The 15,278-nt window shown below is 63.9% G+C and overlaps 1 protein-coding gene across 7 annotated transcripts in view; it reads right to left on the bottom strand.

The window, feature by feature from the left end:
• Positions 1-15,278, bottom strand: part of MEF2D (myocyte enhancer factor 2D) — a 31,197-nt gene that overhangs the window by 3,662 nt on the left and 12,257 nt on the right. For 3 of the 7 annotated variants that reach the window (XM_060644639.3, XM_060644640.3, XM_060644641.3), the window contains exons 2-11: positions 11,199-11,390; positions 10,426-10,629; positions 9,151-9,288; positions 8,027-8,237; positions 7,792-7,848; positions 6,128-6,318; positions 5,695-5,715; positions 4,537-4,666; positions 938-1,175; positions 261-567 (exon numbers count right to left, since the gene is read on the bottom strand). In XM_060644639.3, the coding sequence (XP_060500622.1) occupies positions 261-567; positions 938-1,175; positions 4,537-4,666; positions 5,695-5,715; positions 6,128-6,318; positions 7,792-7,848; positions 8,027-8,237; positions 9,151-9,288; positions 10,426-10,629; positions 11,199-11,252 (1,551 nt within the window). In that variant the 5' untranslated portion in view covers positions 11,253-11,390. Of the gene's footprint in view, positions 1-260; positions 568-937; positions 1,176-4,536; positions 4,667-5,694; positions 5,716-6,127; positions 6,319-7,791; positions 7,849-8,026; positions 8,238-8,966; positions 9,102-9,150; positions 9,289-10,425; positions 10,630-11,198; positions 11,391-15,278 lie in introns of all 7 variants that reach the window. The other 4 variants (XM_060644643.3, XM_060644642.3, XM_060644645.3 and 1 more) reach the window with 4 other exon arrangements.

The raw sequence follows: 15,278 nt of genomic DNA, 5'->3' as shown, positions 1-15,278 counted from the left end.
GAGATGGAGAAGGGGTGTGAGGGCCCAGGCTGTGGGGGTCTGCGCCCCCCACTCCCCTCTCCCTGCAGGGCCAGGGCACTGGAGGCAGCCGGCGGACACAGGTGCGGGCCTGGTGCTGGAGGGACAGACGGACGGGCCCGTGGGGGTGGGCAGAGGTGGCGGTGCTGCCCCATGAGGGCGACGCGGGGCGGGGGGGGGGGCGGGGAGGGGGCCCCGGGGTGCAGCGGACACTGGCGGGCAGGAGGGTGACGCTACAGTACCCAGGTGTCGAGCCGCATCCTCTTTACAGCAGAGCCGTCGGCCTCGGGCTCGGGGGCCGGGCGCAGCAGGCCCAGCGTGGGCCCGAAGTCCCCCCGGCCGTCGTCCCGGTCCCCGGTCTCGTAGGAGCCACCGGCGGGGCTGCTGAGGCCGTCGCCAGGCTCAGGGCGGGTGGCCGGGAACACAGCTGGAGGGGGCGGCGCAGGGCTGCGCTCACGGCTGGGGGACACCGGCTCTGACTTGATGCTGATGTGCGGGTGGGTGGTGACCGTGAGGGCGGCCCCCACGTGGGGCAGGGGGCTGCCCGGGCTGGGCACCGGGGGGCAGAAGCAGAGGAGGTGCGGAACACAGGGTGATGGGGGGGCAAGGGAGGGAGAAGGAGGTGGTGGGGGTCGGGAGGGATGAGCGGACAGAGAGGAGACAAGAGAAGAGGGGCCACGGGAGGGAAAGAAGGAAGAAGCCACATTAGTTCTTTCTGGCCGGTGTCAGCCACGGCCCCTTGGTACTCTGGGCTGGCAGGGGAGGGGCTCCGGCTGGGTCTCCGGGGCCGCTCGGCGTTCAGTGTTCTGTGCTGTCCGCCGGTGACAGGGCCCTCGAAGGGGCCCCAGCTCCCCCAGAGGACCCCATCTTCCCGCCCTCGGCTCTGTCCCCAACCCTCCCACGGAGCCCCGGGACTCACATCAGGCTGCTGAGAGACACAGGGACCAGGTGGGGCTGCGCCTGGGGTGGCTGCTGGGGCTGCTGGGGCTGCTGGGGCGGCTGGGGCGGCTGCGGCTGCTGCGGCGGCTGGGGCGGCTGCGGCTGGGGCGGCTGGGGCTGCTGCGGCTGCGGCCAGGCGGTGACGCTGCTGAGCGACAGCCCCCCTGGCGAGCTGAAGGCTGGGAGGGAGGAGAGCTCTGCGCTGGTCAGCTGGTAATCTGCAGGGGCGGGGGAGAAAGGGACAGGTCAGCGGGCACACCCCCGTGCGGCGTCCGTCACCGTGCCGGGCATCAGCACCCAAAGCTGAAGCGAATCGTAACCACCACCAGGGGCTGGGTTTTTAAAATAGCCTTGAAGTCGTTTCTTTTTAACCCACCCGTAAGTATCGCTTTGAGAATGTCGACTGGAAAAGAAGAGGAAAACGTCAGGAAGGCCCAATATACGTCTAAGTGTCACCTCTTCCACTGCCGGGACTTCCGGGGCCTTTCCCAGACAGAGGGGCATCGCGGGGACACCCGGGGAATGGCGTTCTGGGGCAGACCACCGTCGCCGCCCTTCCACCCGCGGCCTCGAGACCGCCAACACCAGTCAGGGAGAGGAGGGCGGCGAGGCTCCGCTCGCCTGCCCTGATGGGCCCCCGCGGAACAGGGGGGCGGGGAGGGGAGCCTGCCCTCAGCATAGCCGGCCAAGCCTCCCCTGCTTCTCACTTTCTAAATTCCTGTCTTCGTGAAGAAGCTGCGGAATCTCCACCAGAGACTAAACCAACGCGAGGGGGTTCACAATTTACACGCGCTGGTGTATTTCACGCTGCAGCTTGTTTGGGGTGGTTTAGCAGCGTCCCCCTCGGAGCCCAAGGTGACAACGGCAGTGGCAGTGGGCACGGGCACACCCCGCGTGCTGTCGCCACCACACCGCCATGCTCTTCCTCGAGGAGTCGCATACCGTGGCCCCAGCTCCGCGCAGGGAAGACACCGCCGGGCACAGAGCAAGGGGAAGGGCCAGAGCGACGTGGTCAGACGTCCCGGTGGCCTCCACGGAGGTCCGTGAGCGGGGACAAGTGCCTTGCTCCCTGTTCATGGACCGGACACATGAGAGCCAAACGCACCGCACGGCGGTTGTGAGGACCGAGCTCTCACACGTGGGGCGCACACAACAGACTCTGGCACTCAGGAAATATTCCAGAATCCACAAACGAGGCAACTGCAGCCTCTCATTTGGGGAGCCTCTATGAGAAGCGTGGGCTTCTCACAGAGAAAGCCAATGGCTGAGCTGAGGCAAGACCCCAGGGCTTCCGATTACCCGTAAATCCCCCCTAGGGATATCCGCTCCACACTTGCCTCTGATCTTCTAACATCAGCCAGCAGCTTCGAGACGCCTGCTTAAAAACCAGAGCCAGGGCAGGAGGAGCCCCTAGGACCAGCTCCTTGCCACACTCATCTTACAAAAAGGAAGCCCAGCCTAGAAAGGCGCACTGCGTCGTCGCCTGCCGCCCTGGGCAGGAGGAACACGGCCCACAGGCCCACTCGATCTGCTCCCAGAGCAAACAGAGCCAGACCTCCGCAGCCAGGGTCAACAAGGGGCCAGGCCTGTCCCTTACCCAGGACATTACCGGAGCCAGATCAACCTCAGCCGGAACTTGAACGGGGGGCCAAGGACTATGAACGGGGAATAACTAAACAGCGGTGTGTTTGCCGGGGTTTTGTTTAGATACCTAGGGTCACCTGAAAACACGTGCTGTTTAAACCGAGGCCTGCTCACCTATTCCTTCAGCAAGAGAGCCGGGGCCCCTGGTTTCTGGGACAACGTGAAGAAGCCCACACTTCCCGGCGGGGCCGCAGGGCCAGGCTCAGGGTCACAATCTGCCCTCACACCAGACTGACAAACGGAGTCTAAAGTCTGGCCCTGCTGGGCGCCTGTCCCTGGTTCATGGACACCCACTAAGCTCCCCTCCTGCTTGAGGAGACCTGCAAGGGCCACAGAAGGCGGCAGGAAGGCACCACCACGTGTTTCGGGAACCCCCCAGACAACAGCTCCTGGAGAGTGGCCTGCACTGCCCTCCGCCAAACACCCTGCCAGCCCCCAGGGAGCCTGAGAGACCCCTTGCGGGCCCACGACTCTTCCAGATGAGGAGACCGGAGCCCAGGAGGACGGCCGCCTGAGGCTGCCCCAGGACAGCGTAACCGGGCAGTGGGTCCACGTACAGGAACACACACAGGGACAGGGGACTCATTAGACACCTGGGTGATAAGATCTGGACACAGACACACGTCAGGGTCTGGCCCCTCAACATGAGGTGGTTCCCCCAGGTCTCTTACCTGCCCCAAGGGGCATCCCTATGGACGCTGCTGGGTTCTAGATTTTTGCCCAGGGGGAAGAGATAGGATCTTGTATTTGGTTTTGTTTTTTTTTTAATTTTTGAGCAATCTCTACACCCAACGTGGGGCTCGAACTCACAACCCTGAGATTGAGAGTTGTACGTTCTACCAACGGAGCCAGCCGGACACCTCGATTCTGTATTTGTACAGGCGTCATGGTGTGATTCTGGAACCAGGGTGTGGGGTGGCTGGAGAAGCGTAGGGGTCTTTTGGTCTAGTTTGTTCTGATCACAAAACAGCCCTCACGCAAGCTGTTCCCGAGCGAGGGAACCGGCAGTGGGGGGTGGGGGCTGCAGAGGTCTCTTCGCAGGGAAACAAGTGCTCTGAAAGGAGGTGACAAGGAACGTCCCCACCGAGAAGTCCTTCCTGATGCAACAACAGAGTGCAGGCCAGGATGGCTGAGTGTCACACGCTGTTGCTGGGAGGGGACAGTGGGTGACACAGGCCAGGACAGCCCCGGGGACCCAGCAAAGCCTGGGCACTGGGTGGCCTGATTTCTTCTACCCAGAGGCCTCTCCTGCGCCCCCCAAGCGGCTCTCCACCTTCACACCCCTCTCTGACCTTCCCTTTGTCAGGGCCCTCCTCTCCCCTCCCCATCACCCCCCACAGCAGAGCCACCTCCTGGGTGAGAGGCCGTCTCCTCCCTCCTCCCCCTGCCCGAAGCCCCCAGCTGGCCTTCCCGAGAGGCTGGGCAAACCCTCCTGATGGGCCTCCCTCTCTCTGGCCTCCTCCACCTGTCCCTTCTCCAGGAAGCCTGCCCTGCCCCCCCAAGGGCAGCCTGAGTCATGTGCTCAGCCCCCCACCCCCACCCCTGCCGCTGGCCTGGCCCCTCCTCAGACAAGGAGGTTCCTCAAGGACAGGAACTCCTCTTCCGTTAGGTCCTGTATTAAAACGAGGAATCCCCAGTTAGCAAATTTGAATTTCAGACAAAACAATGAATAGTTTTTTTAATACGAGTACGTCTTTGGGACATACTGTAGCAGAAAAAAGTCTTTGACACGTATTTATACTGCAAGATTACTCGCGGTTTCATCTGAAATTCAAATTTCAGGGGGCATCCTCTCTCTTTCTATTTGCTGAGTCTGGCACTGGCAGCCAGGTGGGGTCTCCCCGCTGGGGCTGGAGCACCCCCCCTTCCCCCTCCCCCCCCCTCCCCCCTCCGGGGAACAGTGCCCCAAGGCCAAGGGCACGCGCAGCCACTCACCTGTGTTGTAGGCAGTGGGCATGGAGGAGAAAGGGAGGCCCTGGCTGAGTAAACTCGGTGTTGCCACGGAAACCACCGGGGTGGTGAGCGAGTGGGTCGACTGGGAGGCCCCAAGGCGCTGGGCGTTGTTCTGCGGGAGAGAAGCGGGTGTCAACGGGTTGCGGGGGGCGGGCCCGCCTGGCGGGGACGCCTCGGCGCGGACACGCACGCCGACGCCGTCACGGGGACGCCGGGGCCCAGCGAGGGGCGCATGCACGCGTGCAGGGAGGAAGGCGCGCCCGCATCTGCCAGGCGTGGCGTGTGCCTGCGTGTGAGCACACACGCGTGTGGGGCTGTCAGCTCCATCTGCCGCTGAGTCACTTGTTTATTCCAGCTCCACGCTGGGGCCGAAACTGCCGCCGTGTTGGCCGCCAAAGCCCGCCTGCCTTTTCCAGCCTCTCTGGCCTCCCGTCAGGGAGCTGGGGAGGGAGGAGCCCCCGCCCCGCTCCTGGCTCGGGGCCGGGAGGGAAGCGTGAGCGCGCGTGCGCGGCTGCGAGCGCCTGGGAGCGCAGGTGAGGCGGGCTGCGAGCGGGCCTGAGCTCGAGGAGGCCGAGAGGAGGCAGGGAGTTACCAAGGACACCCCTGGCCTGGCCCTGGGCCGCAGCTGCCTCTGGGAAAGTGCTGCCACGGTCTGGCTGGCACCCCTCCCAAGGAGGTCCCTGTCCTGGGTTCCAAGAGTGCTCAGTGGGACTGAGTCAGAGGGCAAGTATGGTCCAGCCCCGCCAATGCAGGCGTCCTGGGGCACATCCAGACGGGCCCTCCAAGGCCAGAGGCCGGCCCACCCCCTTGCGCGTGCGCGCGCGCGCGCACACACACACACACACACACACACACACACACACAGGGTTAAGGGGTGTCTGTGTGAACGCATCACATAAAGACGTCCACGTCCACACAGGTACAAACACATGCATGTCTAACCCTGACCCCTGCCCCATTCACCTCTATACCCCGCTTGGCACTGAGCACAGCTCCTGGCAAACAACCGAGTAAACAAACAACACACACGACACACGCAGGCGGGAGGCAGGGGGCACACGCACACTCCATGCTGGGGCACAAGCCACGGGTGGACCCGGAGTTCAAAGCCACAGCACACACCTCACAGCCTCAACTTACCAGATCTAAATGGTCCTCAGTCTGGCAGCGGAAATAAAACCAAGGGGCTGGTTCAGTCTCTGACCTCTGCACACCCCCCGACCCCTGTCCCCACGGCCACCCCATCTACCTCTTCACACAGGAGCGGGACGGCTCTCCAGCCTCGGACTCCGGAAAATGCTATATCCCAACGACCACCAGGTACGAAACCTTCACAATCCAGTCCTCATGCTTCCACAGGGATGTCAAATCCCTTTCTTCTCTCCCACCTCCTGTCCCTTACTGCCCTTCTGGGTGGCACTTCCACATTCCAACCTCTCGCAGGGCCCTCGCGAGAGAAAGCTCAGGAGAAGTCCCGCCTCTACAGTCTCTCTCCGGAGGTCCCACCTGCTGGCTAGCCTCACGCTCTTCCCCCTTCCCCAGCCCCTACCCCTCGGTGCAGACACCCACTCACCAGGTGATGCATCAAGCCCTTTCCTCCCTGGGAAGTGATGACCCTCAGGTCGGGCTTGCGGCTGGGGGCTCCAAGCTGGGCGCTGTGGGCGGGCGGGGGCGGAGACTTGGCAGGGATGCCCTTGTTTAGACTGTTGCCATTGGCCACAGGGAGGAGGCCGGGGGAAGCCCGGGCACTGACGTAGCCATTCCCTGAGAGAAAGAGATGGGGGTAAAAGGAGAGACGCGGACCCAGCCCTCAGCCCCGCTAACTGCCCCCGCACCAGGACTCCACGCTCAGGCTGCCGGTGGGTGCCGAGCTCTCGGTTTTCCCCTAAAACCGCCCTGACTCCGGCATCGCCGGGCTCATTCCTCTCCCTCTAAGTGATGTGCGACGGAGCTCGCGGGGTCGGGAGCCCTAAGGCCGGTAGGAAGGAGCGGCCACGCCCTGCGCCAGCCCTTCCCACCTTTCCTCCTCTTGGTCTCAGACGGGAAGTCCTGCCAATCCCCCCACCTGCCCCGACTGGCTCACGGTGGCCCCAGTTGGAGAAGGGGTGGGCAGCCCGGAGCTGCCCTCGGTGAGGATCCCGGCCCCCGAGGCCAACTGACGCAAGACAGCGCCTCTGGCCAGGAGACGGGTGCCTCGATTTGGGTGGGTGCATGACAACACGCCCGCGGCTCTGGGGCACACGAGCCATCGCCGGCGGCGGTGGCGTCACTGGTAATGGGGAACGGACGACACGGCCACCACCATAATTACACTGGCAACAACAGGCGTAATAACTACCTCTTACGTCCGCCCCACGCTCAACACCGCACGGGACTTTCACGTGCACACGATCTCATTTAATCCTCACGCCCGCCGTGCGAGGCAGACCGGACGTGGCCCATCACCCCTATTCACGAAAGACCAGACTCGAGGCCTGGTTGCCAGAGGTGTGAGGACTGGCCCGGGGCAGCACGGCCGGGCGGAGGCCAAGCCAGGGCTCGCACCCGCACCCCACACGCTGGGCCTGGGCACCTGCAAGGACCACCGGGGGTGCCCGGGAGTCTGCAGGCGCTTCTCTGGCCCTCTCCTCGAGAGGAAGAGGAAGTCGCCATCCCCGCCTCTGACCCCAACACACAATCACTGCCACCAAGGTGTTTATGTGGTGCCTGGGGCTAAGCTGGGGGATTCTAAGGCCCAGAGAAGTGGCGATGACCACAGTCAGACGTGTCACCTTGCTCTGTCCCCTGAGAGCACACTGTTCCCCTGGAAGTGTGGGGCTGCCTTCATCCCAATTCCCGGATCACTCTGGGAATGGCAAGAATGTCAGGGTGACGTCAATGGTGACATTCGAAGTCACAGTCACCAGTCGGACAACAGCACAGGGCGGGAGAGGCTGTCGGCTGCCGGGGGTCTGGGTGGGAGTCCATCGGCAACACCATACGCTCCAGATCCCACCCAGGTGCCCCCACTCAACTGAAAGGACTTGGATATTCTCATCCAACTAGAAATGTTGGTTCATTCCCCCACTTGCCCAGAACGCCCCGGGCCTGCGTCTCTGATGATCGTCCACGCCAGTCACTGCTACGGACAAAAGAGACCCATCCAACTCAGGCCCCGGCATCTTCCTCTCATCTAACGGGGGTCCCTCTTGGTCCCTGGGCCCGCGAGGCCGCGAGCAGGCAGGCAGCTGCACTCACCGACAGGGCTGGGGCAGGCTCCGTTAGCACTGGTGAGGTCTCCCCCCAGCATGGCCCCTGGGGGACAAGCAGAACCGTGATGAGTCGGCAGGACGCCCCCTTCCACGGTGTGTCCCGAGGGACCCCGCAGCGGGAGGAGCCACACAAACGGCAGAATGCTGCAAGGGGTGCAGGGAAATACCCAGTGCTAGAGACAGAATCCTGAGGTCCCCGGCACGGCTCGGTCCCACCTCACCTGCGCTGGCCGGCCGCTGGGGCAGGCCCGGAGACACGCTGTTCCTCTGCAGCGCTGGCTGCTGGGGGGACAGGAGCCGGGGGTCCGTGAGGGATGATGTCACCAGGGAGGGGGTGACCAAAGAGCCGCTGGGATTGCTGAACTGCAGTGAGCTCTGGTTGGACACGGGCACCGTGACGGGCATAGCAAAGTTGGGGGCCGGCACGGCTGACTAGACACAAAACGGAGAGGCAGGGTCAGGCCAGGTGACCCCTCGCCCCGGACCCACTCTGCCTGAGGGGGGCAGGCGAGGCTTCCTCTTGTCTCTGGGCTGTGTGTCCGAGGGCCAGCAGCTCGACCTCTCTGCCCTGGGCCCTCTCGGGGGAAGTACGCGGGCGGGGTGCCGTGGGGTGGAGCTGCGCTCACCACAGACAGGCCCAGGGATGCCCCGAGGCCCCCCAAGGAGGTGGTTAGTCCTCAGCCAGGCGGGACACACAGGGAGCAGGTTAGAGGCCCTGAGTACAGCCCCGAACGCACCCGCACAGCCGGGAAGGGCCCGCAACCACCGGCCAGGCCACCACGTCCCTTGTCGTCTCCCGGCACCCCGCTCGCCGCCCTCCCTGCTTGGAGGGGGTGTCAGCGCAGGCCCGACAGGGTCCCTGCCCTCCGGCGCCGTGGACAAGGAGCGCGGTCCCTACTTCCTGTCGGCTGAAGCCCTCACGTCATCTACACACGCCTCGCCGGGGAGAGGGACGCTCCAGGCCTCTCCCACTCGTGCTGCGTCCGACACGACGCGCGTCTCGGCAAGGGTCACGGGGTTTTCACAAGCAAGGTCGGCGGCTGCTCGGGGGCGACCGACGTCCCCCACGGCGCAGGGCGGGCGTCCGTCGGGGGCAGCCGAGGGCCGGCGCGAAGCCACACCATGCAGCACGGGCAGGCGTTCCTCCACGCGACTACTCACGGCCAGTCTATAACTCTGCATCATTTTATCAAACTCCTCGTCTATCTTTTTATACTTCTCCTCCGTCTGGGGGGTCAGGGCAAACACCTCGTCCACCTCAGGGCTCTCACATTCCCTGTGTTTCTTGTGCAGCGCCTGGGGGGGGGCCGGAGGGGCCGACAGGGAGACAGTGAGTGGGGCTCACCCCGTAGCGCCGGAAGAGCCCGTCCAGCTCCTCGCTGGCGCGTCGGTACTTGTCCTCCAGCAGGGGGCTCTGCTCCAGCGAGTCCTCCCCGTCGGGCTCCGGGCTGTCACAGCCGTTGAAGCCCTTCTTCCTCAGGGTCTGCAAGCGCACCACTGTGTCAGCTGGGGGGAGGGGGGGCGGCCAACCCCACCCCGGGGTGGGGGGGGGTGAACGCGTGCTGGGGGGGGGGGCCCTACCCCAGAATTCGGCATGCACTTGGCACAGACCCCTCCCTCCAGGGTGGCAGGTGGGGAGGGGCCCTAAGGAAGCGCCACGGGGGGGGGGGGACGGCAGCCAGGGCGGGTGGTGCCCCGCGTGGCCCCTGGGCTCTGGGAGAAAAGCAGAGAGGGAGACGGAGGGAGAGGAAGGAGGGGGAAAAAGGCCAAGGGGACAGCAGCGTCTCTTGAGCCCCTACGACGCGACGCCCCGTGTGCTGTCCTTGCCCAGAGGCCGGGGGCTCCCCGCACATGCCCACACGAGGTCGGGGCACGCCCGGTAGGCCTGGAGTAGACCCCAGGGCTGCCGCCTTCCTGTCAGAACATCTTCACAGATGTGGTTTGTCTTTAAAGTCAATAGCGAGTGTAAATGTTCCATCCTAGACCAAACCTGTTTTCTCGAACAGAAAACTAAGGCAATTTCCTCCCCGTCTCGGAATTAAAGTCCCTCTCGGGGAAGGCAAGCCCGTGGCTTCCGGGCACCTCTTCACTGGCAGTTCTGTGCCCTGGGAGGGCACCTGAGCGGGGCAGGCTCCGAGGCCCTGGGAGGCTGACCCAGCCAAGGCCGTGTGGCCAGTCAGGGCCACAGCTGGATCCCAAAGCCCGTGTCCTTGGCCGGCTCGCAACACTGGCTCTTTGTGAAACGGAAAATTGCGCCACAGGGACCCACAAAGGGGCTGCGGCGGAGCAGGGGAGACAGAAACAAGGAAGGAGACAAAGGCAGAAGAGTGGGAAGCAGGAGTAGCCCAAAAGACGGAGCAGGAGAGAGCGAGCGAGCGAGCGAGCGAGCCCGAGAGAAGCCAGAGCAGAGACGTCAGGCGAGCCGAGCCGGCCGAGCATGAACTCGGCCGAGCATGAACTCGGAGAGGCCGGGCGGGCGACCCCCACCCGACCTCGACCTCGACCTCCCGGTCCCGCCCGCCTCCCCCGGCCTGGGCTCGAGCGAGCGCGAGAGAGGATGTGGGTCCCTACGGCGTGCCCACGGGCGAGGGGCTGCCAGGGGCGGGACAGGCGGGCCCACCTCGATGATGTCGGCGTTGGTGCGGCTCTCGTGCGGCTCGTTGTACTCGGTGTACTTGAGCAGCACCTTGTCCATGTCGGTGCTGGCATACTGGAACAGCTTGTTGGAGTGGTTGAAGATGATGAGCGCGATCTCGCAGTCACAGAGCACGCTCAGCTCGTACGCCTTCTTCATCAGCCCGAACTTGCGCTTGGTGAACGTCACCTGCAGGTGGCGGGGAGGGGGGTGGCCAGGTCTGGCTCAGTCAAAGCCCGCCCGGGAGCCCCTGGCCCCAGGGAAGAAACAGGCCAGCGCCTCTCTGCCCACACAGGGCCGAGACGGAGCCTAGAGCTGACTCGCTGAAGGGAGAGGGTGTGGACGCACAGAACGCCACACCTCTGTGCTGGGGGCTACAAGGAGGTCAGGGAAGGAGAAGAGAAGGGCTTCCCAGCTCCTCCCCTGGAGTAGGAAGAGGGGAAGAATTCCTCTGGGGGAAGAGAGGGTGTGTCCAGGGATGGCCTGAGGCGTGGGTATGGCTCCTGGGTGGGCAGCGGGGGGGCACAGGTCCACGTGCTTGCAGCAACAGAGGAGCCTCAGAGTTCTGAGACACGGGGTTCCAAGAGCTGCGGGAGGTGGGGGCTCCTCTCCTCCTAACTCAGTCCTTCCCCTTCCATGATGGCCTCCAGAGGCCCCCTCCTCCAGGAAGCCCTCTTGGACTGGCGGGAAGGAGTGGAGGCAGAGGCCAGCTCCCTGCCCTCCTCATCCCACTCTACGTGGCTCCAAGACCTCCTCACCTGTCGGTTCCGCTCATCAGTGATTCGCTGGATCTGAATCTTTTTCCTCCCCATCTTCTCCGGGGATCCTCAGTGCTAGGGAGGGGAGGGGATCGCTGGGTGGCGGGTCTCGGCACGCCTTACACTGTGCTCATGAACGGCCTGGGACCAGGGCTCAGTTCATGGTCTGCAGGACACCTTCTGCACAGCCTCCTGGGAGAGGAGGGCCAGGAGACGGCTGTCAGCCCGGCGAGTGCCAGCACACAGGCGCGCAGGCCAGGCTCACAGCACCCCCAGGGGAGGCTGGGCAGCGCCCAGCCCCATCCTCAGAATGAGGAAATGGTGATGTCCTGAGGGGACGACGGCAGGCCGCGGCCAGGCACCAGCTGGAACTCGCACCCAGGGCCCAGGCTCCGGTCCAGGCTCTGTCCACACCAGCCCTGCCACGCTCCGGTTCGAGATCACACAGAGCCGATGCCCAGGGCTCTGGGTCTTGGAGGACGCCCCGCACCCCTTCCTCTCCCCGGACCCTGCCCAGAACAGAGACATCGGGGTTCGCCGGCTGCCCCTCTGGCCGAGAACGGCACTTGCAGTCCTGGAGCCCGGTGGGCAGAGGGCACCTGCTGAGGCCGTGAGCGGCTACCACGGTGCACCTGCCAAGATGGCAGGGCCCTGGGGCCCCCGGTCCGGAGCACAGCAGAGCTGGGCTAGAGCGCTGGTCCTCGCACCAGCCTCACGGAACCCCGGAGCCTGGAGTCCCCGACGGGGCTGGGGCGGCTGGGAGGGCTGTCTCCCCTCCGCCAGGGGTTGCTCCACACCCATCGGCACTACTCGGTGGGCCTCGGCCTACGGTTTCGTTAGAAGAAAGAGCTCTGCTGCTTAAAATGAGTCAATACGTGACCACCGCCCCCCGATTAGAGCAGAGGTCTGCAAACTTTTTCTGTAAAGGGACAGATAACAACTACTTTAGGCCTCACAGGCCACATGGCTCTGTTGTAACTACTTGACCGCCATTGTGGCGGGAAAGCAGCAGCAGACGACACATAAACAAGTAAGCGTGGCTGAGCTCCAGCAAAACCAGATTTATAACAACAGGCACGGGTCAGATAGGGCCCAGAGGTCACAGTGTGCCGAGTCCCGCTCTGGAGGAGCGGGCCACGTCTAGAACCCAGGTTCACAGCCGCGGGTGTGCATGGGGGAGGCCGGGGCAGGCACCGGGAAGAGGGCGCCCCATCTCACACACCCATAAACCAGTCATGGCCCACAGGCGAGGAGCCCCAGTTCCACAGCCAGGACGGAGGACGGGACACGGAGCCCTTCCAGAACGGGAGGGGGCGCGGGGATGGAAACCCAGCCTGACCCAGAAAAGCTACATGCTCTCAGGTGTGGGAGAGGCTGGTGCCCTAACAGGCTGGGTGAGCCCTTGGGGCCTGGAAGGGCCCTGGGTGGGGTGGAGGCAGTTGAAGACCCCTGGACCCCTTCAGCTCTGTGATTCCAGGAGAACTGGGGGCGGAGCCTTCCAGGACACCGAGCAAGCGGGCAGTGAGCACGAGGCCCGTGCGTCCTGAGGCCACTCTGATTAGGTCCTAGGAATCCAGGCCTCCCCTCCAGAGATTCCCCCCCATAGAGCCCCAGGCAGAGAGACCCCACTGCAGAGTCCAGGGAGGTGGGTTCTCAATTCCCCCCGGCCTGGGCACAGGTGATGGACATGCCTGTAGTTAGGAACCCCCTCCCCAACCCCCATTTCCAACGGCTGCTGAGTTTTCCTGGAGCCTTTCCAGCCCCTCTCAACCGTGGCCCCCAAGGTGCCAGAGCAGAAACCAAAGTTCACCCCTGCCGGCGTCTCGGCCACGGAGGGCAGGGAAGGAGGGGATCGGAGGACTTGGGAGGAGCCAGGGACACCTCTTCCCATCCTTCTCCAGCCCAGCCTCAAAGACAGTTTCTGCTCTGTCCTGAGACCTTCAGGAAACAGCTAGAGGGGTCCTGTACCCCTCTCTCGCCCCAGAGATGGATCCCAGAACCTCTTCCTCTCTTCCTTGCCCTCAAGGTGCTCCACGGGCCCTGGGCCTCCTACTGCCCCCCTTCTTGCCCCCCTTGGACAACACCCACACGGCCCAGGGGGCCCAACAGACACCCCATTCTTTGCCTCTGACGCCCATCTCAGCCAAAGCCCCACCTCAAAGGCCCCTGCCCAAGGGTTACAGCTAGGCTGCTTCCCCGTGCGACCCCGAGGCTGTGTCTTCCGGAGCCGGTGATCTGGGCTTGGCAGGAGGGTGGGGAGGGAACGCGGAGGACAAGGGGGCGAAGACGACGGCTTTTTCAACTGGATTCTGGGGCCTGGCCATGAAAACCCCAGTCTAGACTGGTTAATGCTGTCACTGCTGCACTTCTGTGGCTCAGAGCACCCACCTTCCCTCCAACACCCCTGTTCCCATCTCCCTCTCACCACCTTTTGTGCGTAAGCAGGTTCTCGCGGAGACGCGGCCTCTATCAGCTTATGGCCAATTCTGCCTCCTCCTCCAAGTGGAGAGAGAACCCTGTGTTTGCTCTCACGACCCCCTGCAGCCTGACCTTGTTCCCGTGGTCCTCGGGGCGCCCTGTTCCTTCCCTTCTAGCGCTCGTCACGACCGTCCGTTAGTTCCAAGTCTGAGCTTCCGTTTCATGCCTGGCTCCCAAGTTGCTGGGGCTTCGTGAGGGCAGGACCCACATCTGCCCTTTCCACTACTCCACCCCTGGAAGGAGCAGCTCAGGAAACGTCTGCTGAAAGGGCAGACTGTGTCACTGCCGTGACCCTGTGAGAAGTGCTCCTCGTGGTCTAACTTCGGTCAGTCCTATTGCGGGACCAGCTCCTTTCCCTCTGTCCTCCGTGGGGGCGGAACCCCTCTTCCCCCAACCGCCCCGAACTCGTCCATTTGGATACCATCTACCCTCCAACCACGCCGGCCTCTCCAGGCCTCAACTCTCCCGGCCCTCCGGCTGGTGCAGAGGGTGAGACTCTAAAGTCTTCTAAGAAGCAGCCCTGAGCACATGGATGGGGTTGCTTAGGCAACTGTCGCCTGGCAACCAGCTCCCTGGCTGATCTCCTACACCACCCCCCCACCCCCGCTTCATGCTGGGGGAGCTGGGATGTGAGAGGGATCAGGGCTGAGAAGACAGGGAAGCCAGAGACCCCCTGAGCGTCCTCCGGCAGAGGGGAGTCAGGGATGAACACACCAGGCTCCATCCATCCCCGGTCTCTGCCAAGGGACCCCAAGCACCTCTATAACCAACCGCCCATGTCCCCAGGGCCCCGTGCCCACTGCCGCCCCTACCTCTGTGCCAACAACACCTGCCAGAGCACGAGATGCCCCTGAATCGGCAGTCCTTCCTCCTATCTAACCAGGAGCCCTCCTACAGAGCAGGCTGTCTGTAATAATGTCTCTCCCCTTCCATCCTTTCTATCCCTTCTATGCTGCCGCAGTCTGAAAGCCCTGGGGCGAGGAGAGGAACTGGGCACACACTTTGGAAGAAGGGCGCTGGGGCCCGGGTGGGCACAAAGGACCCTATACAGACCCTTCCCGAGGTACGGAGACCCATCCTGTCCTGCTTCCCTCCTACTCAATTAGGAAGAGCCTAATGAACACCTGGACCTCCTTAATGAGCCCTCTGCCTGATTACCTCACCAACTGCCAGGAGCCAGAGGCCTGGGCATCTGTTCTCCAGATGTGTACCTTTTCTCCCTGGCCCGGCCTGCCCCCATTCCTCTTCTCCTCTCTGGCCTCCTCCTCTACGAAGCCCTCCCAGACCTGGCTTTTGGCTGTTTCTCCTGGAGCCCAGAGCTTGAGGGGGCTTAGCAAGACGCCAAGGAGACAAGGGGTTGGCCAGGATGGCTTTCGGGCTCCAGCGGCCCCAGGGCCCGCCTGACCTCAGGCCACAGCTAGGACTCCTCAGGCTGGCAGCATCTGGGTCACCAAAAGCAGCCCTTGGAAGGCTCTGGCCGCTGCTGCTTCTGCTTCTCCCACTCGAGGCAGTGCTGGCAGGACCGAGCTGGGCAGGGTGGGCCTCCTGGGGGTGGGGAGCGAGGATGGAAAGAGCAGAGGGGGAGGATGGCAGCTGGGCTGA

The sequence above is a fragment of the Panthera onca genome, chromosome F1, assembly GCF_046562875.1.
Source record: "Panthera onca isolate mPanOnc1 chromosome F1, mPanOnc1 haplotype 2, whole genome shotgun sequence".
Taxonomy (NCBI): domain Eukaryota; kingdom Metazoa; phylum Chordata; class Mammalia; order Carnivora; family Felidae; genus Panthera; species Panthera onca.
Note: the sequence above shows the minus strand (reverse complement) of the source record. Positions and strands in the feature narration are given on the sequence as shown.